This window comes from Pezoporus occidentalis, unplaced genomic scaffold (assembly GCF_034315485.1).
Source record: "Pezoporus occidentalis ecotype Australia unplaced genomic scaffold, CSIRO_AGI_Poc_V1 ctg94, whole genome shotgun sequence".
In the NCBI taxonomy this organism is placed as follows: Eukaryota; Metazoa; Chordata; class Aves; order Psittaciformes; family Psittacidae; genus Pezoporus; species Pezoporus occidentalis.
The window spans coordinates 730,765-758,346 of NW_026916304.1; the positions used below are offsets into that span (position 1 = coordinate 730,765).

Here is a 27,582-nt window from a genome sequence, read left to right on the forward strand (position 1 = left end):
ATGCTTTACATTAACTGATTGAGGGATATTTTAATGTTAAGCATAAAAATAGCACTTTCTCTTGTGATATCACATTAGAAAATGGATTGGGCTAAAGAAAGATGTGTTTTCAAAATAACCCAAAGCCTTGCCTTCACCAGAAAAACCTGACATATTTACATGCTTAACCACTGCCATTTCATCACAAAGTGGGATATTATCTTAGACATATGACACAGGCACCTACACTAGGAATATACTAACCTCAAGTTTCTGATGCAGTCAACAGAGGGAGAAAGAAACCCACATCATCTCAGAATGCCCATGTCCTTCCAGGGACAAGGGAGAGGTTATCAGTACCTCTTTAGGAAGGGCTCTCAGGCACAGAGGTGTCCTGGTAGTAACTGCAGCACAGGAAGGCAATGCAGACAGCATAAGCAGGAAAGAGCACTACTACTGCCTGCCTTCTCTGCCTGGCAAACTTTTAGCTCAGTGAATCTTCTTTATGAGGAGCAGAGAGAAACAGCAAAGGACACTGGAGATAGCCCTGGAAGGAGCCAAAGTTTGGGAAAGAGATTAAGAGTGTCAATTTCCTTTTGTTTTTAAAGACACTTTTACCACCCCACAATATCTGACTTTAACTGTGAGCTGGAGGTGTTCTTAGAGCTGTAAAACAGACAGCCTGAAAGAAAAGGAAAATAAAGACACAGGAAAGACATCTGTGTGCAGGAGGGAACCCCTTCCTAAAATTCGACTGGACAAGATGCAGCAAGGCTTTGGGTGACTCCCCTTTATGGATACCTTCCCAAGGACCGATCCTCAAACGTGTTTTGATGAACACCAAAGACGCAAGAAATCTCTTCATTATTTCAATAAATCAGATTGTCCCATGTCACAGGCTTTTCCAAGTCTTTCTTAGGGAAAGTAAGTTGCTACCAGATTGTCCTTGGAAGTCTGAGTTCTTCAAATCCCACCTTCGATATGTCCTGAAGAAGCTGCTTGACTTACAGTACAAAGGAATTGATTCTTAAAAGCCTCGTCTGGCAATACCTTCACTGCAAGTCCTCCTGATGCACAGAATTTATTAGGTCATAGAATGAGGAGGATTCTCTGAGCATTCCCTATTAAAATCTAAGCAGCTCTTGAGTGGGCAAATATCCAAATGTTGGTATAAATACCGCCAAAGCTGGTGTATTCAATAGATGGGCTGCTGACATGGCATTAACAGTGTAAGAGCAGCAATAACTGACAGGGAGTAAGATAAGCTCAGCCGAGCCAAGATGTGGACTGGAGTAATCATCTATTCTTTTGAAAACCAATAGGTCACTCAATGTGAAACATACAGAAATGGTTTATATAGAATATAAATGGCTTATATAGAATATATAGAAACATATCAACACAACCATAACCCAGTTCCCCATGTCTTCATCAGCATGCCTGCCTGCAACACACCCCACAAGCTTTCTCCTCATTTTGAGCTGCCTCTAACAAAGTTCTTCACAGCATCAGCCTCACCTCAGTGCTGAGTCAGGTGTGGCACCAGATACTTAAGGGACAGATCTCATGTCATTAAAAACCCTGTCTCCACCTGCTAGAGGTGCGCAGTGGATTGCTCATGCTGAAACAGTGGGACACTGTGCTCGACAATTCTCACTCAGCTCTCACCTAACCCCAACAAAGGTGGTTCAATCCCTGACTATGAGTGTCTTTAGGGATATAAAAAGGACTTAGTAAAGATGGTTATACAGTGCATGTTAATAGGGAAGACATTTGCAATTACCTGGCAATAGAGGAGCTGCAAATGGATCATACATTGGAAAGCCAAATTGCTACAGGGGGTTTTTTAGGATCTGTTTGTGTATCCTGGGTGTGAGCAGGGTATCTGCATAGCTCATTCTATACATGGTGTGCTTGCATGAAAAGGCACATTAAAATGCGGGGCACCTAGCTGGCTACCATATATTAGTTGCGTTCTTTTGAAAGGTAAAAAAATGGCTATGAAATACTTTAATAGATGCTTCTGGCAATAACTCATCAGGGATGTTGTGATGCCCAGTGAAATACAAACCCAGGATCTACCCAGTTAAACAAATCTGCTCTCTTTTGTGTCCTGTATTTTATGTGTGAAGTTGGCAACAGGATTTAGTCATCAATCAAGTAGGATACTAAAAAATCCAGACTGTTAGCAGGATTTGGGTGAATTTAGATATATTCTCTGTGGTGAGTTCATCAGAAATCACAGCTAACCAGTGGCAGAACTTCCAAAGGCTACTCATTACTACATGAGCTTTAAGGTACCTTCCAACTCAAACCATTCTGTGACTCTACGATACTCCGACATGGAAGCAGGACAGCAGCAATAATTGTGTAACTATGTCCTTTTGGTGCTGCTGGATGTAAAGCAATGCCCTGGGCTACAGCTGTTCCAAGGATTATTTCTTCTTATTTTCCCTAAATCCCCCAGATCTGATTGCCAAAATACCTGCAACTGGATTAACCTCAGCAAGGACCATTCCATGGAACTGGGAAACCTGCTCTGCAAGCCACTTCCTGCCCTATTGCTAAAACACATTGATCCAGTGCATTGTTAGCAGCAAGATGGTGGGAGCCCCAACATCCTCACAGAGATGCCTGAGCCATTGAAGCTACTGAAGTTACAGAAGCAGGCAGAGGAGCAGCACACAGTACACAAGCTGGGGTGTATTGTCAGCAGTGGTAGTATCCCCAAATTGATGACAAAAGACAGTAGCCAGTTGGCCCACCCTGCAATGTAAAACCATAGAATCCAAGCCTGGTTTGGGGTAGAACGGACCTTAAGACCATTCAGTTCCAGGACACCTTCCACTAGAGCAGGGTGTTCCAAGCCCCTGTGTCTAACCTGGCCTTAAACACTGCCAGGGATGGGGCAGCCACAGCTTCTCTGGGCACCCTGTGCCAGTGCCTCAGCACCCTCACAGGGAAGAGCTTCTGCCTTCTATCCAACCTGAACTTCCCCTGTTTCACTTTGAACCCATCACCCCTTGTCCTATTGCTACAGTCCCTGATGAATTATGTTTACTCTTCAGGTAGGATGAGAATATGTGTTCCAGTGAATACAGACAGGCTCTACAACCAATATATGCCACTTGGTGACTAGAGCACATCAATATGCATAGTAAGATATAGAAAAGAACATGCTTAAAACACACCAGGTCAGTACTCCGGGGTTTTAACCTCTGCTGATACAACTGTTAATCAGAATTGTTTACAAACTCTGCCCGATTCCTGGGTTTTGGGGGAATTACAATGAGGATTTCTGCTCTGTGACTGACAGGTACAGTTGGTAATTTCCATGGAAGACAGTTGCCTCATTGATCACTCTCAAGTACCACCTGTACCACAAACCCTGCTGCTGGTTCAGGTGCCAAATAACAAGTCAGCAGAAAAGAAAATGATGGGCCGTGCACAATCAACAGCAGGGAGCTTGCAACACTGACAGGTATTCATGTGAATTTGGACCCTACTGCCTCTGTCAGGTCTTTGCCTCCAGTATTGAAGCTCCCTAAACTTCCATAATGGAAGTTTCAATCCATCACGCACATACACTGTAACAGTGTCACATGTAGATGGTGACCGGTCACTAGTGGTGTCCCTCAGGGCTCAATATTGGATCGGTGTTGTTTAATATTTTCACTGATGATCTGGATGAGGGGATCGAGGGCACCCTCAGTAAATCTGCAGATGACGCCAAGTTGGGTGGGAAGGTTGATCTGCTGGAGGGTAGGAAGCTCTGCAGGTGCATCTGGGCAGGCTGGATCCATGAGCTGTGGCCCATGGGATAAGGTTCAACAAGGAAAGTGCCGAGTCTTACTTAAATGCCAGGTATTTTTCAGATAAATAATTCATAAGATACTTAATGTGGTTATGTTTAAATCACCTCCAAAATGAATGGTAATAAGTTTTTATGAGAGAAATATCGTTTTCAACACAATGATCTCCAAAACAGAACGCAGTTATAGTTTGCATGTGGTGCATTCACTCTACCCACTACTGTAACCAAGTTTAAATACAAGCCCCTGCTTTAAAATGCTTTGACATCTCTTTTGCTCTCTGTGTTCACTTCCATTCTTTGTTAATCAGACTGTGTCTCCGAGTCACTAAGAGCCCCTTTTACTTTATCATGTTAATCCATATCACTATAAAGAACTTATTTCCCTTTTTCCTTACCTGCACCCAGATTAAAACTGCACATTCTTTCACCCATGCTTGGGCAAGCTCGGCCACAGTCACTCTCTCTTATTTCTTCCCATATTATGTTCGAGTAGAACTTACGATTTTATCTGAATTGCCCTCTGCCATTTGCCTTTAGCAGCCATCAGTAAGACTCAACAGCTTAACAGCTATCTGTTTATTAAAAAAAACCCACTCATCTGGAAAATTAATTATTTCAATTGGACATATTCTATATGAGCTTTGATGCAAACAGTAAATCCAGAGTGTTCAACAACAGTGGTTTAGAGATTAACCTAATTACAGGCTATTAAAACAGGAGAAGATCGTGACTGAGTTTCTAACACCCTGCACAGACCAGCAACAGTTAATGACGATTTGATGGTTTTCTAGGAGTTTGGAACAAACACTTGGCTTTTAGTCTGAGAGCAATGCTGGCCATTTCTATCTGATGCTTGGGGGATTCAGCCAACTAACAGATACATTTGGTGAAGAATCTCATTCTAGTCATGCCCTCCCTTCCTAATTTCCCTTTTCACTGTTTTGTCGTCTTTGCCTGTTCCTCAGGGAACCGAGTGATTGATAGCCTAATCCAATGACTGTATTACAGCTGCCTCAACTTGGACTCTTTTCCTTATCATTAGCAGTTAGCCTATGGTTAAATTCACAGCTCACTGCTTGGTACAGCCCCTGAGATTTAAGGGTCTGGCCTTTAGAAAATATTTAACATAAAATTGAAATCTTGACATACTGAGGATTCAGTTCTCTGCAAGGCTTCTTTAATTAATCCAACGCACTGTACCATTGTTCCATGCAAGGCTGTGACATGGTGAACTGTCACTGGAGCTCACGGAGATGTGTAACTCCAAATTAAACACTCGCACGGACCTACGCCGCGTTCGCTTCCCGCGTACATGCGCACGGACGCAAGAATTCAAATGCAATCTCTAACAATACTAAAACACAACCCAATTACACATCGGGAGCAAAGACTTTCCATTCATTTTGAGCTTGGAATGAGCTCTTTTTTTGCGAAGCGAGAGGAGGAGAAAACCACGGCTTTGTTCCAACGCTGCGTGGAAGGACTCGTGCTTCATTCTTGTCCCAGGATTTGTTTCATCTTTGGGTGAATGAAATCAATTCCCATCATTCTGAATCAACTACAAACGCTTCCTGTGCTAAAAGTGTTTTCGTTGGGGGACAGAAATTGGCTCCAAAAAATACGAAAAGTGGGGTAAAGAAATGAACCCATGACAAGAAAAAATCTGCTTATTTCTCAGACCTTAATCTGAAGAATAATACTTGGGTTTAAACAGCGATGGGAAGGATGGGGACCTTGATCTATGCTGTAAACCTTTGCCCTACTTCCAGGCAGTCGATGAGCCGCAAGCTCCTATGAAAATGGCAGCTGAGTCCCAGATGAAAAATTATGCATCTCATAAACTGCTGCTCTGCTGAAATGTCAAGCTATGGCAGGGCTGTACCTCAAACTCAGCGCTTGGCATTTTCCTTCTGTCTGCTTTGTTGCCATGAAGCAAACATGAACAGTGAGGATTTGTGTAGGGCAGGTAGCAGGCGAGCTCCCTGTCAGAAATCTATTATTAGGGCTTTGATCTCTCCTACACAGACCAGTGACGGCGGAGCACTAAGAGAAATCACTGCTGCAAGGACACGGTGGAAAACAGAGGGCTCTTTGTGAATCAGACATAATAGATGCAAATAAGGGCTTTTAATGGCTGAGCTACACTTAACAGCAATAATAAAGCAAAATTAAAATCACACTATGGCATATAGATTTTATTTTACTCCTCTCCACACAGTTTTATAACTATATCTTAATGCAAATAGTCTTTAACTCTCAGTAAATATTTCTATTAAACAGAAGTGCCTATACATACATGCATTTTGTTTTGTTGCCAGTGCTAGGCAGCTTTTCATTCATTTCTATTGACCAAACTCCACTGAAAGAACTGGGGTTAGTAAAGTGAATGCTCGGGGTTTATTCCCCCCCCCCCTTAATGATGTGTCATAAAATTCAAAGGCAGCCCTTATTATTAGAAGTTCAACTTTGCCTCTTCCAATGTAATTCATACATTTCAGATTAGAATATACGCCCCTATTAATAACGTCCATTATTCATAGAATGTGTATATTTGAATGTAATGAAGTAACACCTGCAAAGCAGCCCCTTAAAGGTCACAATTGCTGTTGGATGGTGTTCTTTCTTTAAAAACCAGACAGCTGCACTAACTTGCCTCAAAAGTAACTCAAATTAACTGCAACAATTATACGTCCCCACATTTAATGACTGAACCTGCTATCTATGAATATTCATGCTGACATCCCTCGTGGTCAGCTACGAAGTTAGAACACACAACTTTCTGAATCCCTCTTGCTCTGAAAACCATACAAAACTATGTACAACCTATTCTGTGCAAATAATGCCAAAAGTACCGCAGAATGGACTACCTGGAGAAAGCAATAACAGTACATTGACATGAGGTGTTCTAGCTACTACTGTAAAATACTGCAATAGTTTTGCATTAAAAGGATCCACAGCAAGTGCACCATGGAGAGATTTGCTTTTAACCCAAGTTTTTTGCTAAGTCCAGCGTATGGATTTATAAATGTATCCCCTAAGGATCTGGCTTCCAGACAAAACCAGAGAAACAAACAGATGACAAAGAACAAAAAGGCCCCATGGAAATTCAAACAGCAGCGCTGCTCTATTTTGCCTGCAATAGATACCCTATTGTGCTGCAATGTGATGTGCTTTATAAAACACATCTGGAATATGGAAGCACAGGATGAAAGCTTATGGAAAAACTTTGGGGTTTCAGTTTTAATAGACATTTAAAGGAAAGAGATCTCAGGAAAGCATGTAGCTGCTGACAGTACAGTACCATTCCTCTGTGGAACCTGGCATCTTATTCTAATAGCTACAGAATAATTTATATTTCTATAAAGTGATTTAGACTTATACAGACTAGAAGAGAGCCAGAGGACATTATTCTTTATGGGGATAAACCCCCTGAATTAGCTTCATTTTAAGAAACAATATTTCATAATATTAAATAGTCAATCATTTCACTGCATGCATATAGGAAGAACTCGGGGTAAAATCCCACGTCGAACCTGAAATACTATCGGATCAATTCTAAAAGCTCCTTTTAATGGAAATCAAAGTGTGCCTCTAATCCTGTCAACACGTATGATAGTTACACACGTTGGGGAGCCATAGCTTCATTTTAGTAGTTTTCTTCCACCATAAGGGCTGATTTCCCATACCAAATTTTGGAGGCTTCATTCCCACTTTTTGAGGAATGGGCAGTTCCTAGAACCTTATGAAAATGGATGAAGACTGGAATCCTCTAAGCACAGGTCCTCTCACATAACAGGGCCACACAGGGCTACCATAGCCTTTGGGCTCAGCTGAGGCTCTGTAGTGCCAATTAGAAATGTTTTTTCTTTAGAAAACAACCATTTGTCAAAATTCAAGTGAAATCTTTCCTGCAAATCTTGTGGGGTTTTTTGGCACCAGGATAGAGGCAGGACGGGAAAAGAAACCCCAGGGCGATTTCACCATGTCAATAGTTGGAGGGCAAACTTGGAATCCATGTTCACACCTGGGATTTAAACCTGGCTCTCCCAAGTCAGGCTCATGTGCAGGTCAGCGAGTGCGCATCCTGTGAGAGCTGTTCCACTCTGTATTAATCATTCAGTACTCGCAGGGAAATAGAGAAGAGAGAGCCTAATCCTACAGTCTAGTGGTCAAACATCCACCTGGGATACCGAGATCCTTCCCTGTCAAACCCACCCAACAGCATGGAGGGGAGGAAGGAGGAAACAGTGATGCCTCTTACAGCTTAGCCATTTCCAGCTGATCAAATTACATCAAAACAGGAAGAAAACACTGACTGCGACAACTCAAAGCTAAATGAGGGTTTTCAAGTAATTGCATTAAGTGTCTCTGGTTTTAAAGATGTTCTCAGAACATGGCAGGGTCTGGCAGCAATGTTCAACTATTTTTTCTTGTTATTTGTATGGATGTTACACAAACCATAGGAAACCATCACTTAGGAACTGAAAAGAAATTCTCTTTTCAGTATCTCTGGAATAATGAAGGACAGGCCTCCTGCATACAGCTGCTTCTGCATAAGGTAGATGAGAAGAAGAGGCCAAGTTCCAGTACTCCATAAACTGTGAGCAATCCCTCATTGGCTGGGTGATGCTGAGGGCCAGCAGCTCTGAGCACAGCTACATTTCAGACCTTACCAGCACCCCTGACCACAGGGACTCTGTGCTGAGGCCTCCTTGGGGCTGGTGACTATTGGTGATACACCACCAGGATCACTGCACCCTGTGGGACACAGACTCTTCCTGTACCTCTGTGCCAAGCCAGCCTCATTTCTAGTCCAGAAAAGAACTGAAATCTGTGCGACTGGAAAAAGTCCAGCATTTGAGATACAGCTTGGCTATGCGCTCTATCTGCTCTAGGTTTGTGCACTAGAGAACATGATAAACCAGCTGTGCTTTGGTAAAACACATGGAAAATGGACCAGGCTTACTGCTTTTATAATAGCACTGCCTTTCACTTAAAAGATTAATTCTCTCTTGAGAGGAATTAGTTGAAGAAACAACAAAAACTTCCTGACTCCATCAGGTAATAAACCAGAAACAAGACGTGGAAGCACATCAAAACAGAAAACCAATACTTGACACTAGGAAGCAACTTTCCTGCTGGGACTGCAGAGCACTTCCCAGCGCAGCCTGTAGGCACTGATGTGGTGTGACTGCCATTTCACAGACAGGAGGAACAAAGCACGGAAAGGTCAAGTGTCTGGCTGCAGGCCACGCATCTCAGCGCTGGCATAGCCAGACCAGACCTCAGAATGTGGTCGCCCTGCCCCTCGCTCTGACATGACAAGATGGTCTGCTTGTAAGCATGCTAGCTCTCTCCACTTAAAATTGCTTTCCTGCTTGCATTAAACTGTGTACTGCTATAACCCTGATGGCCAAGGAGAAAGCGCTGTGATGTACTGCAGAGCCTATTGATGTTATTGGCTACATATTGACTCCCAGTGGTTTTCATGTATTTTAAAGAACCAGATCTGCATCATGGGCAATGGTGTATCCAAAAATGACATTGTCTATCTCCTCTGATGGATCATAGAATCAATCACGCAGGAAAATACCTTGAAGATCATCAAGTCCAACCTTTACCCCAGCACTGCCAAGTCCTCCATTAAACCATGTCACTAAAAATACGTTTTGATACCGCATCCATATAAATATCAAATAAAGAACTTTTCCTCAAGTCCCACTTACAACAGACATAAACTCCAGAAATGCTGGTGCCTCCTCCCTTATAGCCAAGCATCCAGGTGCCACTGCAACCTCCACTACACCCATGTGTCAGCTTTGTGCCACAGAGACACTTTTCCTAACGCAGTTATTTGATAGATTTTATTAGACAGACTTATGGTAGGAAGGCCTATTCAGAAACTGCAACTTCAATGAGGCAATGCGAATAGTGTTACTTATATAAAATACTACTGCAATAGTTCTGTTATTAATTTTTAATGCACAGCCCCCACTGTGACCTCCTTTATTCTTTGCCTGTCAACATGGCAGGCTAGAGAAATTGAAATGGGCTGTAGCTGTTCTGCTCTTGTTCCCCTCTTCCTCACATTTTGCATAATATGAAGATATAACATCTTACTGGAGTGTCACTGTGAAATAATCACCGTGCAATAGGCATAATGATTGTTATCTCTTTCTTCCTTTTCAGCCTCCTTGAAAAAATCCCAAATTCCATGTAGTTATCTAAGGCAATGAGGCAATTTTCCACTGAATACACTCATCTGAATTAAAGTTTGTTTAAAAGTTCTCTTTTGCTGCATTTCTAAGGATAACACCAGTCACATAAAATACAGCATTTTTTTGCCTGTCTGGTCTCTTCTCATTATGTTTTTTGGGGAGAGGTAGGAGGCACGTCTGATAAAACAGTGTTTGACTCAATCAGGGGGATGCTGTTACTTCTGTTATGTATATTTACTGCTACCTCTATCACCAAGGAGACTAATCTCCATACCAGTCAAGTCAAGAAGCTCACAGTATTGTCTTCGCAGGGCCAAGTTCATGTTGTCACAGCAACAGAGTGCACAGGGTCAATAGATTAATACATTAGTGTGCGCACGCACTGAACTTGAGTGCATAAGTTTCACTGCTGGTTTGAAAATGAAACTGTGAAGCAGAACTTGGAAATACTTCCTACACAAGCTCTTCTTGTGTGTTACAATAAACAGGCTACAAAATATGCATATGTTTGCCTAATACAGTCTATCATTTTTAGCCCCAGGGGAAGAGGAGGAAATAACCTCCTTGGCAGAGGTGCCCTCGGTGGGAAGGAGGGAGGCTATGAAACACACACTGCATTTGGGTTGTTGATATTTCCCCCTGCGATGCCCTTTCATTAGCCTCTGTCTAGCGTGGGGCCTGACAATTGTGACAGAATGAAAAATCTGAGGAAAAGCAAGGGTCACCAGAGAAGAGATTTCCTTCCCTCTCCAGCGACCCCATCACAGGATTCTGATGCAGCACTTCACCATTAAGGAAAGGGCAACCCAAGAGCCTTCACACTTAATCTGTTCCATCTGTCATGGCTTCGAAACATTGACCAGCAGTGAGCTTTAAGGACTCGGTGTGACTGCAGACATGATATTCTAGCCCACTACAAGCACCTCCTGATGTTTTGAAAGCCTCCAAGGAAGCAGCATGCATCAAAAAGGGCAACACCTACCTGACACGCCACCATATGTGGTCCTCAGGCCCCCGCCGACTGCTGGCCAAGGTGTGCTGTCTGCTTTCAGTCCCATCAGTCCCGACACGGTGTTGGTGGCTGTAACACCATCTGCGCCACCTGTGAAAGAAAAGGTCAGTCGCTTTTTGTTAAATCATGTGTGTAAGGACAAGAGAGACAAAAATACAACGGGAAAACTGCGAAAGTGTGAAATAAGGAGAAATTCAAACAAACAGCTGAAGACAGAAAGCAACAAACTGTAGGGGGATGCACAGGGCCAATTCTGGGCTGCTAAATTTAACATGAGCTTCAAGACAGGCTGCAAGAGCTGTAAGGGATACGCTGGGGCTGACAGGCAGATCTCTGCCCTGCGGGTGTGTGGGACAGAACCTGCCACAGTGGTTGGTTGATCCTTGGAGATGCCCCAGCACAGAGGTCACCTCCTCCAACCTTGTGAGGAGTGAGATGAGTGATGTGACAGAGAAATGATGACCACGGTTCAAAGTGATAGATTCCTACTTGCGAACTTCATTTCCTGACAGGCTGCACTTTAAGCTCTATGGCAAAAACCCAAACCACATATCTTCAAATGGTGTATTTCTGTTTCCTCAGGACAGACACACCATTTTCACTATTAAATGGAGGAATAGGGGAGTTTACAGTGATACGGTAAACGTAAAACTATCACAGAAGTGTGCAGATAAACACACACACACAAGCATGTCTAACTTACTGTCTAATACAGTTCTTGTCATATATTGCTACATTCTAGAAGCATGAACACAATCACGAAGCCTTCGATCGCTGTGCTCATTCTAAACACCTCAAACTCTCTTCACATTAGTTTCTGGTGCTGTTTGTTGTTATTTCAGCAACTGCCCTGTCTTACCCCATCCAGCAAATGAGTAAATCTGCACAGCTTGTGCACTGGAGTTGGTTACCTTCCTGCGCAGCCATTGCAATATTCGCAATATCAGTGACATTTGGGGTCAGCTTGGCAAAGAAAGGAATCTCAACAGCTTGTCTAACCCAGCGACAGATGTTCCGTACCAGCTCTGGATCCTGTTCAAATAGGTCAGATAAATATAGGACATAATTAAAAGTAATAAGAACAAAAGACAGATCAAGGAAATAGAAAACTTTGCTGTAAATGGCTATGCAGTGATTTTGTGAAATTACACACCAGGGCTCAACCTCATCTCATTAGTTAACTTATTTCAGACACATCGAGGAACTGCAAAACCACTGCAGAAAGGTTAGATCACAAAAAAAGGAAGATTAGCTTCTTTTTTCCCCAAAAAAGACAGAGATGTCACAAAATGTTCCCTTCCCACAGAGGGAAAAAGATCCTTTTGGATGACAGAGATTTTCTTTACCCATCGCTTTTCAGCTGTAATGACTGAGTCTATATAACATATATTGAACGTAATCAGAACCCTATCAAATAATGTGAAACCGAAGCATTGGCTGCTCATGCCTTGATCAGAACAGCAAGGATGAGGCGAGCTTACAGAGCTATCAGAATGCAATTCAGCATTTCTGAACTCTCCTCTGACTTAGGAGAACAGCTTGGGATGGCCACAGTGTAAATGAAAGATCGAAATCATCTCTGCTAAAGCCAGAAATCGAATCAAGTGTTGGCTTTTCCTGATTTCCAGGCATCTACTTCCCTTATGGAATACATCTCATGTAGACAGTAATCAACTATCCTTTCCATTGCAAACAGCTCAGTGGAACTAACGTTCTGCCTCTGGCACACAGAGTGGTTGTTTTTCAATATAACTTTCAGGGTATGGGTTGTTGTTTTTTCCGTTTGGTACCGATAATGCCCTTCAACAAATACTTTAAAACCTGCAATAGTGATTCACGTAGATGTGATGCAGTTAAGAACTGAATGGTGCTATTACAAGAGTCAGTGCAAGTGTAACCACTGGGTAGGCAAATTGGTACCGCAGCACTGGTACCGCAGTGGGAAAATCACTTCCCGGTCATGAAGTGATTTTCCTTCACTTACTATTCTGAAAAAAAAATAAGAGGAAATAGGGAAAATGAACAAAATAGGGAAAATGAATAAAAGTGAACACAGCAGATATTTACATTTACTGAATCTCTCCAAAAATAAAGTCTGTTGCATCAGAACAATTGGATACTGTAAAACCTCACAGAGCTGCATTGCTATGTTGTGACTGAGAATGGGATGAGCCTAAATGAAGTTTCAAGAAATCCAGTGGAAACACAGGAAATAACTCCTTGTTGTGTTTTCTTTTTACATCAGTGGTTAAGCACAACAAATCCGCCCCCCCACCCCCGGCTGTGTTCCTCGAGAGCACACAGTGCTTGACATGAACAGTAAAACCCTGAGACTTAGCTGTGCCATTCCAATAAAGACAGTGACCTCCCCGCCCATGCAGCACCCATGAAATATGGATGAGCGCTGCACTGGCAGGATGAGAGTAGCTGTATCTTTGACTTTCATTTCTGTTCTGAATTTCCTTGAGGCCCCATGCAGAAATGAGACATGAATTGTGTATCCTTTATGTTAATGATTCTCAGGAATCCTTGTGCTACCGTTCAGGAGGTTGGCACCACATAACTCATTACGCTGACTTCAGCGAGCTAAGATTGCTGCCATAGAAATTACACACACTAACACATACAAATAATACAATTAGTTTAATCCATGTTGAGTAACTTATTGGGAAGAGCTCTTCCCTTTGTACAAACCCAATTCCCATCCTAACGAGTCTGCCTGACTTAATAAAGAATAATTTGAGCTTTTTTTCTTTTCCAGAAGTAAGTAAAGACCTAAATTTTCCATCGATTCTGCTTCTCCCACACCCAGATTAATGCAACAAATGCAATGAAAGGGTCTTCAATTTCTCAAGCTACTAAACAGATTAACTATCTGATAGCTTGGCACATGCTTAGAAAAAGACCTTTTGAAAGGCTCGCTTGTATTAGCCTTGGAAACCTGCCCGGATTTAGTACCCATAAAACCACAGGTAAATTCATCGGAAAATAACTGGAAAACTCAACCAAAGGAGGTGAAATCTTTGATTTTCCTTCACTTCATAGCCCAAGGAAAAAGGATGTTTTGTGAGGAAACAGGGAAAAATGAACAGAACACAGTGCTTTGCTGCAGAGTCACTGAGAGCAATGGGAAAGGTGTTGAATAGTATACAAAAAAATTGATAAATTCCATTAAATCTGACAATTTTGGAATAAAACAGGCATTTCTAAAGCTGATCCCTCCCCCCCCCCATCCTTTGTCTAATTTGTTGCTCATTAAATAAATATCATATAAAGATTATGTTAGATACCTTTAAAAGAATACTGGTTACCCTTGTGCCACCCCACAGACAATTAAAAGATTCACAAAGAGGAATACATCCCCACCTGTTTTTAACTGTAACATCACCCTTTATTTTTTAAATCATCAAGAAAAACCCATTAATTTTCTATTTGCACTGAGGACTTGGAAAAATGCATTATAAGGCATCAGGTGCTGGAGAGGGACTCTTCATCAGGGACTGTAGTGATAGGACAAGGGGTGATGGGTTCACACTGAAACGGAGGCAGTTCAGGTTAGCTCTAAGGCCGAAGCTCTTCCCTGTGAGGGTGCTGAGGCGCTGGCACAGGGTGCCCACAGAAGCTGTGGCTGCCCCATCCCTGGCAGTGTTCAAGGCCAGGTTGGACACAGGGGCTTGGAGCAACCTGCTCTAGTGTGAGGTGTCCCTGCCTGTGGCAGGGGTTGGAGCTGGATGAGCTGTAAGGTCCTTTCCAACCCAAACCAGTCTGGGATTCTATGATTCATTTTGCCTTATTAATTTTGCTGATTCAAGGCTTCACATCTACTTGGCTTTCTGAAAGATTGACCCCAATTTCCAAATTGCATTGACTGATTCTAAGCAGAGATTAGATTTATACAACATTCAAGGATGAGCATGTTACTTGTAAAAGAATGAACCTTGAGGCCGGTAAATCACGCTAGAAACAAAACCTATCACTGCTAATACAACATAAATCTCTTCTTTTTACCACAATCCAACTTTATGAAAGTGCCTGCGGCTTTTACCATTGATAAAGTGCTTGATAAAGCCTGCATAGTTAAGAAACATTTTCTAAATGGTTGCTATGTAAAATGTTATTAGGTGTAATTAAATCAACAAACTAAAATATTCTTCTGCTTCATGTAGTACAGGATTTTACTGCTTTTGTTGCTACAAATTATCTTCTTCTATTACCCACAAGCAGGTTTGTTGGTTCCCTCATTAATGATGATACAGTGCAATGCATGTTTAGCATGTTCCAGAAGAACGAACAGTGTTTCGGTGGGCTGTAGCCTCAGCTGGGGACACAATTCATTTATCTGCTCTATTTTTGTTATCATTGTCTTTTAAACAAACAGTATTTCAATGAGAGCTTGGTCAAACGACCATCGACCATCGACCAAAATGTAACACTGATTCATGCACCGTACCTCCAGGAATCTGTTGGCAATTTAACACCACACAAAGTCTCTTTTGGTATGAGATGTACAGAAGTGTGTCTTCTGTCTTCCTGTCCTTAATCGAATATTGCTTGTTTATTCCAAAGGCACGGGGGATTTGAGTGGTAGAGGCGTTGCCTTTATACTTCCCTAAAGCAGCTGTACAGAGCCATTTTGCCTGAATATTCATTATAGCCTTGGGCTAGATGGAACTTTTAATCCTAACCAGTCATTGCCAATGGGTGGATATACTAGAGGAAAAACAACCATTCACCTTTTTTTTCCCCCAAATGATCACGATAAGCTTAAGTACAACCATAACTGTAAGTCCTCAGAAATTAAAGCAGCAAGTTGTCTACTGATTGCATTTGGCACTGGTAATGAGATGAATCCCACGTCCTATCACCCCCAAGGCAGATACATCCTGCTTGTTTAAAAAGGAGTGTGAAGACGCTGAGCATAGAGTAGGTCACCTCTCCTTGTATTTCATGGAAAGAAATAAACTCATGACAAGATTACCACAGAAATGTCTGACTCTGGGTTTCTGGAAGTCTTTATTGCGCCCTGTTTTCAGTGCTCTTGCAGAATCCTTGTTTTTACACTATGCTGCTACTGCATGATCTTTACACTGTATCCACAACACCTCTCAGAGGCAGGGAAGTACTATTACAGCTGCTTAGTAAATGGGAGAGAGGAGAGGCAGACTGAGGTGCACCTCCTCAAACTCACCTTGCTTCGGTGCCCAGCTTTTACTAAGTCAATTGCATACAGGTCAGAAGAGGTTTGTCCTGTAGAAGACTGCCCTTGATCCTTCAGAATACCTTAAACCGTGTGATACTTGCTACATGCACAAAAGAAATGTTCCTAATATTTGAATCTAATCAGTTTTTCAGAGTATCTGAATAATGCAACAGAGAGAAATACAACTGCTTTAGGGTCAAGAACACGCTTTTGTGAACTACGCAAACAGTCCGTAGGAAGCACAGATGTGTGAGGGAATGTACATATGCATGTGTGCATATATAAAGAATACAAATGTCAGTCTGAAAGATGCCATAAAAATAAATCTGTGACAGAGTTTTCCCCAAGAACTTCAGAAGGAAGGTGCCCACTCAGTAGAGCAGCTGAGCTGATCCAGTCTAATTCATGCTGCAGAATATGGACAATACCATGCAATCTTCAGTCCATCGCCTAATTACTATCACGGTGGCAGTTCTGTCTCACTAAGAACAAAGTAAGGATCTTTGCAATTGTGGAAAGTATAGACATACAACTCTTCACAGACTGAATCCTGATTTTACATATATATGAAGGTTTTCTTACATAGGACTATAGCAGTTATTATTACAGGTCATGCTGGTGATTTGTGCAAGTCCATTCTCCTGAATAGCTGGAACAGAGAATGTTGCAAGATATATTAGGACCTTGCATGTGAAGTTCTTAAATCTCAGCTATCACTGACTACAATGACCTAAACAACAAAGATTCAGGAATCAGAACACTCAATTTAATGCAAGCGTAAGTCTCATCTTCCTCATAAATACTTCATGGCCACAGAACTAGTCACATATGTATCCCTTGCAACTGAATTTCATGGCTAAATCATGCATTATGTCAATGTGTTTGCAATTTTAAAAGCTGATTCTAAGTTATGGGACTTATTTTATCTTTGCATAAATTGAATACACATGAAGCTGGCATGGGATTTGTTATATATAGTTAGTAAGCAAGTGGCACCAAGAGTCCCTCATCAGTGCGTTCTTCTGGTGACAGAACTTCTTTCTATAAAGGCTCTTCAGGAAGTATATCTTGTAGCCCTCTAACATCTATTAGCATTGGAGGGATCTCCAGTCGACTTCTTCACTCAGCACAGTAGATCCATTTTCCAAACTCGTATGGATAGCAGTGGGAAAAGGAGGGAGTGATTTTGTCTTCAGGAAAGATGCAGCCTAAGAAAAACTTTCTAAGTGAGAATTTGCAAGCTCTGGCTTTTCAATTTCTTTCACATCCTATAATCACTTTACTCTTTCATTCAATAGTCTACAAGGCAAGAGCTAAACCTGCTCTCAGTCAAATTGCTGTCTGAGCGCCCACGAGGACTCAAATGCACCCTCATGTGAAAAACAAGAAAGAAGAATCTTCCTCCATCTGTGGATAACCTCCATGCAACAGGACCATGCCACCTTTTCCTTGTGAACATTACAGCAGCACTACCTGCCACAGCCTGCACTTGCAGGCAGGGCCGGGACACACTGAGGCAGCTTTGGAAAAGGAGGAATGATCATTTCTGTAGATTATTCACCTACTCAATCCACTCCAGCAGCTCAACACGCAGGTCTGGATCAGCATCTTTTACAGACATCCCACAGATGGGCTGAGCCTGATAAGCTTTAACTTTTTATATGTGTCTATCACGTATTTCCTTTCCAGATCAAACGTGAATCCAGAAATTCATGAGGAAATCAGAATTAAAAAAAAAAGTATGGGAATTTCAGCCTTAAGCATTACAAATTAATGGCATAGAATCACAGAATCCACTAGGTTGGAATAGACCTTTAAGCTCATAAAGTCCAACCTTTACCCCAGCATTGCCAAGTCCACCACTAACCCACGGCACTGAGGGCCTCGTCTGTCTTTAGAATTCACCCTGTACTGTATTACTATTGATCTTTTCCACAGCTATATTTTCTCCCTCCTCCTCCAAGACATCCGACATTGCCTTCATAAAACTCTCTCTCTTGAAACCTAGCCCAAATTTCAGCATTACCTAAATATAGAACTGCAGTCAATCACTAGAGCAGAAGAGACACCATTCCTGAACCTCATGGCTAATTTTACTGTCTTCTCACATCCAGAAAAGGGCAGTTTGGGTTGTGCAGTTGTCCCATTTCAAACTTAATTAAAGCTAACAATTTGTTTAAATCCTGTCAAACGAAAGGAAGATTTCCCAGGATAGAAGATGAGCAACTCTCTGCTTCCCATCCAGAGTGGAAAAAATGCTTCCTCATTTCTCAGGAAATTTGACAGCTTTTGGTTAACATCTATTGACCGCAGCTGTCAGAAAGAAAGAAATGAGGCAGTTTAACCTAAGGCAGGAATAACAGTTTTCACTGCTGTGTGTGAAACTACCTCTATATACTAGGATGAAATTAAGAAAATGGCTAAAAAACTTCAGAGGCCAGCTTGGTCAACCCCCCCAAACTGTAGCTGCTGGATGAGAGCTTGTATCCTTCTGGCTAGAATCTAGGATATGACGCGATGTGACACCAATGCCACAAAATAAAGCTTTGAGAGATGGCAGCACGTGAATTCAGGGCTCTTTTCTGGTCAACAGTATTGCCTTTTAGCATGAGGCCCAAAGTGTAAGAAGGTGGTGGAAGCCTTTACTACTAGTAGAGAAAAAAGAACCCCCAAACCAAGCTAACAACAACTTCAAGATCTCATTGGACATCTTCAGTACAACGGGACAGTAAAAATCTCTTCAGGATAAAAGTCCAGAGATGTCCCTAAATGGATGATTTCATCTTTTGTTGTGGAAGCATCAAATGCTTTGTTCCGGTTCAGCTTTTATTCACTTGCACTTCGAAACAAAAGGTCTTTGCAATAAGAGGAGAGATTGTAAGTTTGGTTGTTTTGGAGGTTTTTGTGGAAGAATTCCTGAATCATCAGAGATTCACGTGAGAAGAATTAAGCCACGTCCACATAGCTACCATTCAGGTACACTACCATAGCAACAATATGTACTGTGACTTTTGCTCACCGGTTTAATTCAAGGATATACTTATATATACTTCGAGACTCTGAAATGCTCCTTTCTTCCACAGGACCTTTTAAAAGAAATCTACCAGGTAAATGAAGACATTTATGTTATTTCTCTATATTAAAGTGCTCTCTTTAGAACAGGAAAAACCCTGTAATGTTTTTGAACGGAGGAGATTTCATAGAGCTCATATAAATGAGCATGTACTACAAGTGAAAAAAGCTTAATTTTTGCTTACAAGATACTGCAGATTAAAAACTATATGCTAAAACTATAGCACGGAAATCTCCCATCAGCTCTTAAAGACTACATTCGTTTTGGTAGACACCTTTCCCCCAGGCCCAACATGACCACTTGGAGACCATGCAAAGGCTTATATGCTCCTTGTATTTATAAGAAGCAATGACTCCTCATTTCACAGAATCCCAGACTGGGTTGGGTTGGAAAGTTCCTTAAAATCATGCAGTTCCAACCCCTGCCACAGGCAGGGACACTTTCCACTAGAGCAGGGTGCTCCAAGCCCCTGTGTCCAACCTGGCCTTGAGCACTGCCAGGGATGGGGCAGCCTGGAAGATGTTTTTTCCAAAAACCATCAAAGTAAGAGCCTAGAGATCTGATTCAACTCTTTTTTTTTCTCTGTGGTTCAGTTAGAAGAACTACAACGTCTGTCATCTAAGCTCCATTCTTGAATGCTAGGGCTTCATTATGGTAAAGTAAAGCAGCAAGTATGGTGGCATTATATGATCAGCTACTCTTCAAAGCAGTCACTGCAAGTTCCACCTGGGGATCCTAAGTGGGATTCTCCCTTTTTTACCAGTGATAACAGTGTGTCATTGGGTCCAGATTTTGGTCATGGCCGAGTTGAGAAGTCAAAGCTCTGAGCCCCTGTCTATACTGGGTGAGATAGCAGCACTTAGTGAGCAAAGCCAACATGAGACTATGATACTGCTGAGGTTCCTGCTTCTAGAAAACTGGAATAAAATAACCAAACCAAACCAAAACCCCCAAACCTGGTACATCTAAAACAAATCAGAACTTCAAATTGAATAGTGTTTAACTGAAGAAACCTTAAAAGGCTCATAAAAGGTTTTGACAACATCAGAATTTCAACAGATCTCAATTTTAGCAGATCCCCATCTCCTTCTTTCTTCTTAATCCCTTTGGTATCACAATCACTATTTCTCCCTTCTCCAGCTCTACAATTAGAACCTTGGAAAGATGTTAAAAGCATTTGAGAAATAGCCTTTGATCACTTCACCCTCTTCCAAATGACAAAATGGGAACAATAAGTTCCTACAGCATTTCCTTATTGCAGTACACTGCTAGAGCTGCAGAAATGTCCCAATAACAGGATGTTCAACCAACCAACCAACCCAAACCCCACTTCAAAGCTTTTTAACATATCTACCAATATTAACACAGGCCAACATCCCAACTCAAGAATACATTTATCAAAGTGCTGTGTGGGAGATACCTTATTAGCAGCCCAGCACTCCTACACCCCTGCTTGGATAATGTGGTACCTAATAGCTTGAATGATCACCAACATGAAGACAAGGTCAAAAACGAGCTTGAGAGTTTTGATTTTTGACCAGGAGACAAAAGTACCAAACACAGATTTGGGCTGGGGGTTACAGAAACGATGAGAAGGAAGCTGAGATCCAAGTGAGGATGGAGAAGTTCGGGGCTGTCTTTATTCAGTTTTGCAATTCCTCCCTTTTCAGCTCGCATAAAAGCTTTTTGTTTTCTCAGCACTAAAAACAATGGGATTTGTTTTGAAGACATAACATTTATCCTTATTTCAAATGTTTGGGGTTTGTTTGGGGTGTTGGTCGGTTGGTCTGCATTGTTTGCTTTGGTGGTTTTCAATTTCAAATGTTAATCGAAGCAACCAGAAGAAACATCAGTGTTGGAAAACTTTCTACTTTGAAAATTAACTACAATGCTTTTAAATCGTTATAGTTCCCTTATATGACAGGGAAAGCTCTTTGTGCTTCATTGAGATAGGTCAGTTCAAACTGGAGCAATCACTGTTTACAGCTATTGATTTTAGTGCAATGCTAGAGCCAGATACAACCACTGTTTTCTTTGATTATGACAATAAAGGTCAATAATAGCTGTCGTGAAAGGGTGAAGCACAGACTGCCAGCTCAAATTAGCAAATTATTTGTTCTGATACCAATTGGACCTAAACGTTCCAAGAAACTACACATTTCCATTTTATAATCTTCTTGAAGTGACTAAATGGAAAGATTTCATTATCAGCAGCACTGGGGGATGTAAAGTGTTGACTAATACAAATGCCTTTTTACCCCTGACAGAACAAAATGTTTCATTTTGGTTGTTTCCGGCCAACCAAAAGCAGGTTTCTCATATCACTGTAAATAAATGGTACACAGCCTGATGAAACAATATTACAGCTCTTTAGTTCATGCAGAGGTTACCTGCTAGAAGGCAAAAAGGTTCTGTCTGGTTTACACCGTACATGAAGTATTTTAAAGGGAAGGACAGAACTGGAATCTGAGTGCTGCAGCAGTGGTCAGGTAGAGCACAAGAATCTCACAGTCCTTTCCTATAATACAGAGGCAGAAAATACCAAATAGTTGAGAAAAACATAACCCTTTGAAAACACCAAAGTGAGGAATGTAAAACCTATCCTTTGAGAAGGATTTCCCACTTAGTTTTATAATGATCATGTGGGACTATATTCAGATCTGTTCTGCTGCAAAGAGCAGCCTCCCAGTGCGCTGACTTTTACTAGGAGGTAAAGTTTCAAGTATGAGTCTAACCCTGAAAATCCTCACGTAGGCAGTGAAGGGACCAGTTAACACACTGTTAATTAACTATAGCGAATGGTGGCATAAAACTGAAACCATAGCAAGGAAAAGCTCTTAATGTGCACTGCACAGTTAACTTTTATTGTGCACCAGGATGAACCAGCTTAAAATCTTTTCTTTTACCTGCACAGAAATACTTGATCATTTCCTTTCCAACAAATCCTCTTTACCAGACATCATCAGAATGAACAACTGCAATACCACCTCCTTATGCTGCAACCACATACCCAAAGGCAAAGCAGGCCATGGAATCTGAACCTTTAGCCAAAACATGCAATCATCTAGAGCACAGAAATTGGCTTGCCTGAGTTTTCTACAGCCCTTTTCTGCCTGAAAGCTTCTCCAAGTATTAACACAACTGCAAGAAAAGTACAGGTTGCCATTTGGTTTTAAAAAAAATCACAGTTTTCTTTCTTTCTGGCTCTCTCATATATACTGCATCCAGCTCAAATCTTCCTGCTTCCTTTAGAAACAGTGGCAGGTCACTGACACATAGGCTAAACTGGTATCTGCCATCTATAATGTGAAATGCCAGCTGAAATGCTTTCATCACATACCACCACAAAACCATACCACACCACTAAAAGGTTTCAGCAATTCAACAGTTACTGTCCTATTTATAATCTCCTTTTCTTTTCCATTTGGTCTTTTGAGCAATTCAATTAAAAACCCTTCAAAGCAATAACAGTGGATTAAACGCTGTCAAAGCGCAATATAAAATCACAGAACATTGTTCTGATGATGAATTTATTAAACTTTGCATCTTAATTCATTTCTTCTCGAGTGCAGGAAAAACACAATTCTTAAGACAAAATACCAATTAACTGTCATAGCTCATTGTAAAGTATTGTCTCCCTTTATATGCTACACAAAATAGACTCCATGAGCACATAAAGGATATAAGGAACTAAAGACACGGAGGAAATCCACTGAAATCATGACATTCCATCACACCTGAATCCTGTGTGGGCAACAAAAAAGGGAATGAAGCCTCAGGTACTGGAGGGAGTGAGTGCTGGAGTCACCACATAGTCAGCAAGCTGCTTCTGTGCAGATTGCCAGTGAAACAGCTCATGAATCAACTGTGACTTTGAAAAACCTCAGGAAAGGGTTGACTTTATGAGGAGGGTTTTCAAGAAGGACTTAGTGGAAAGAGAAAGGGAAGAGACACGTATGAAACCAGAGGAGGTAAATAACACATCCAAAGAGGTTAAAGCAACAAAACTGAGCTAAGATAAAGGAGGATGTGTGGACATGATCAGTATGGGAGCCAGGAAGATAAGCCCACAAAACACATACCCTGGCCTGAGAAAAAGCATTCTTGGATCTACATTTGCAGGGGTTGGAGGAGGCAATCAGCAGCATCCCTTCTCCCCGAACATCCCAGATAAACACCCTCCAGCACAGCACACCTGTGCACATGCAGAGCAACACCATCACCACCTGAACGAATGAATCCCTGTTTCTGAGGAGTTTGTGCCCTGTGACAGGATTTCCTGCATCTGCCTGAGCTTTGCTCTCAGCTGGGCTATTACAGTTCATATCCCTCAGGTTGGGGGGAGACAACTTCTCTCCCCTGCCCAGCTGTCCAAAATTCAGCATCTTTGACAGAGTTTCAACTCCCCGAAACATGACTGGAACAGATCATTGGGTTGAAACATGCCCCAAAGAAAAGAGGGCACTGACAGAGAGAGACGGTGAGATCAGTTGGGATTTACTTCTTTAAGATCCCAGCTTAAGAACTTCCTTAAGGTCCCAAGGATGACATTGGCCAATGAAAGGGAACAACAGGATACATAAACCCTGAAACTCCACCAGGAACAGGAACACAAACCTCACTTGGATGCTCCTGGGTCACGTTGGATTTTGGGGAGTAGCTGCTGCTATAGCACAGTGCAACACTACCCTGCTGTATTTTGCATTAATTTGTTGCAGTAACCAATACAAAAGAGGGAGAACTAATACAGCCTGCAGGACTCAATGAATTATACTTAACCAGCATACTATTATAGGCTGATAGTAGAATGCCACATGAACACAGATATAATCAAATTCTGGTTGGGGCATCATTTGTTTAGAATACTTCCAGCTCCTTGCTGGCAGAGCAACAGTGAATTAGCATGCTATGCTGTGCACTTCAATTAAAAAGCAGCCTCATCTTTCCTATTTCCAAGGTACAGCAGAGCAAATCCAATTGTGCCATGCAGCCAGCTCTCGTCTGTGCAGAGTAACCAGGGCTTTGGGGTTTTTTTGCTTTCTGTTTTGGACAGATTTGTCTTCTTCTGAATGAGGCATTGTGGGCTTTTATGAAACTTGCCTCCTAATTGCAGGCAATAAACACAGCCAGCAGCAGAGGCTGCAGCAGCTACACTTGAAGGCAAATGAAAATAAAGGTAAGAAAAGAACCACAAAACAAATTCATTTGATGAATGATCTGATTACTTAAACCTCCAGGACCTGGATTTCAGTGCTCACAAGAGAGACATACCTGCTTCCTTCAACAGAAACAAACAAAACCCCCCAAAATCCCCCAAACCTATAGCTTAAATGCTGAGATAGGCAGACATTTTTCCCCTATTTTAGAGGTTAGGAGGTACAACTAATTAATGAGAAATATTTATAAGCCAGGCTGTTATTAACTTTACAACTATTTGCTTATAGCATAAAAAATCTCTGTTCTTGCACTTGGGCTGAGATCTCCCTGCCACACTGCTTTTCTCACCCCAAGTGAACAGGTGAGTTCTTGCGTTTGCTTTTATCCACTCCTCATTTCCTATCCGCAGTACAAATAATGCAGTACCTTTGGATAGCATCAGAGCAGGGTGAATCCACAGAATCACAGAAGCATCTGCAGGGACCAAGCTCCCTCACCAAGTGGGACTAACACCAACACCAGTTGAGGTTGGCCATGGCTTTGCTGCCTTAGCCCTGAAAACTGGAGTTTGAGAGTACACAGCCCTACTAGACGTGCTCCTGTACCGCATAACCTTGGTGAATGCTTTGCTTGGTGCCCAATCTGAAACATCCATCCTGCTAATCTGCGGCCATTGACCTTTGCTGCATCATATGACACTACAGAGAATCATTTTTCCCTCTTCATAGCTACTCTTCCAGCACCTTTGTTACTACCTTCCAAGCAACTTCAAGCTGCTCTTTTCTTCCCTCTGTTGGTTTTCACTCCCCACTAGGCCAAGGAAATTCACTTTGGATATAACTCATCCCAATTGGTCTTATTGTAATGATTCTAGGTGACACTTCCTAGACCTGAACAAGAAAGAATAACACGACACATAGCAGGAATGTAAAATAAACCCCAGATCAACACCTTGATTCAACCATTCATTCTTACCAGAGCAGCCGCAGAGACTTGTTGACTTTTGGACCAAAAGCAAAGAGCCAAACACTGAGGTTTGTTGATTTCACATCACAGTAATGGTTCTGAATACTTAATGCCACTTTTTAGAGGGATAAGTAAAAAAAAACCCAACAAACTAAACCCCATCTTTGCATGGTTTCCAGTGAAGAGACAAAAAATGCCCCACGAATACACCCCCAGAAGTTAGACACTGAAATCTCCAATGCTTCACCTGATTTCTTATTGTCATAATTTGATGCCATAATTGCTAGAGTAATGAGCTATATTGGGAAAGTGATACTGTCATTTCTTAATGATCTGTTGTTGGCTTTATGTTTCCTATGAAATGTTTGGTACACTTATGTTATCTGAGTCAAAGAAAACCTGTGAATTAGTGCTGTTAAACCTCATCATGGAAACTGCATTACGATTTTTAATGATAACCCACTTTTATAAAGTTGCAGATTGTTATGAAGTATTATAAACCTTAACTTTATTACCATTAATCAGAACTAGTAAATATAATTGACATTTTATACAGAACCAGCTTTAAGTAACTTATTGGCAACAATACAGATGCCTCTTAATATTACCCTCTGGCTAGCTATGCTGTTTGGGCGCCAGAGTGTCTGCACTAATGACTTGGAATTGAAATCAAATAAAAGCTGAGCACTGTGGTTCAGTATAAAACAAACAGCCATGCTTGGAACAAATTCATATATATATATATATATATATATATAGGATATATCTAGAATCCTTAAAATATACAGTAAGTATAAAACAATGGAAGTGTTTGAGACGAGAGAACAAAACAGGAGAGAGAAAAGCCCAATCTGATGTTCCCAGATTTCTACACTTCCCCTTAGGCACACCATAGGGATTGAAATGAGGAGAAAAAGTAGACAGTGTAATTAACCTTTCTTTCCTTTTTTCTAAAGAACAACAACCAAAAAGGCAGAACATTTTAGCCATTATCAATGGTAAAAATCCACACGCGGTTTTCTGCCCGTATTTTTCACCTCACCCATTTCTGTAGTTTCCTGAGGATTTGCTGTGCTTCGGCATGAAAAGGGACCTAATCCTTACAGAAATTTCCTAGGAAGACATGGATTATATTATCAAAAAGGCTTAAGAAAACCTATTTCACTGTACAAACAGGAAAGCTGCTCTGTCTCTCAAAGCCTCATGCCCTGACTTCTAGACATCAAGTGGCGGTTTTATCCCAGGGCATATCTGAGCCCTCTCTTCCCCACGTCACCTATGTATGACCTGTCTGACTTTAGCTATGGCAACACCCCCCCCCCCCCCCTCCAAATGAGGAGTAGAGCCAAAATAATTCCTAGCACTTTCCTATTTTATGATGGGGTTTCCAGAGACCACCAGGTGTGGAAGCCCTCTAAAGAGCTACTGATAAATCTCATCAAATCTGGTTATTTTATCCAGTTTATCCTCACCTTTTGCTTCAATAAACCACATTTAAAGCAACTATAACTGAATTTTAGCCAACTCTGAGGAAGATCCCTAGGATAAAGCCCTCTAAAGAGGGCTTGTTTTATTCAGTTATTTGTCTAAAGAAGCACATTTTCTTTCTATTTTGGTGAGACAGTAAAGCAAACACGAGAACATACTTTAGCAAAAGTTGTAGATATTAAACATTCAAAAGAATATCCATATTGTATGGGAGAGAGATTTTATTATTATACAAACATATATGTATATATAATGTAATCTTCTTTGTGCTTTATGGATCTGATCTCCTCCACAGAGAGTCACAAATCCACACGATAGCCCTGAGTGCTGAGATTTTGCATTTGGTTCTCTCTGATTTTACAATAGCTGAAAGATATGTAAAAACTCATGTAGCCAGACAGCTCCCTACTGACTACACATCTAAGCAACTTCACATGCATATATTATTCCAACCAGTGAGAGCTGGAAATAACATATGCCTAAAGAAGAAAAAAGAAATAGGATGCTTGAAAGGAGCCTGTTTCAGCTTCTGTGCAAAACCTTCAGGGTTCTCCCTGACCAAACTGCACCCTGCATGCTGCCAGCTCAGGTAGGACAACCCAAACTCCTGAGAGATGCTCTGTAGAGTGAAGGGTGGGAACTGCTTCCTAAGCTTACCAAAAACGCCACTGGAGC

General features: G+C 41.5%; 1 protein-coding gene across 2 annotated transcripts in view; it reads right to left on the minus strand.

Moving 5' to 3' along the window:
* The window catches only part of DPYD (dihydropyrimidine dehydrogenase), a 357,309-nt gene that overhangs the window by 75,842 nt on the left and 253,885 nt on the right, over window positions 1–27,582 (minus strand). For both annotated transcript variants that reach the window (XM_062606149.1, XM_062606148.1), the window contains exons 17-18: window positions 11,935–12,055; window positions 10,994–11,113 (exon numbers count right to left, since the gene is read on the minus strand). In XM_062606149.1, coding sequence (XP_062462133.1) covers window positions 10,994–11,113; window positions 11,935–12,055 — 241 coding nt within the window. The remainder of the gene's footprint in view (window positions 1–10,993; window positions 11,114–11,934; window positions 12,056–27,582) is intronic.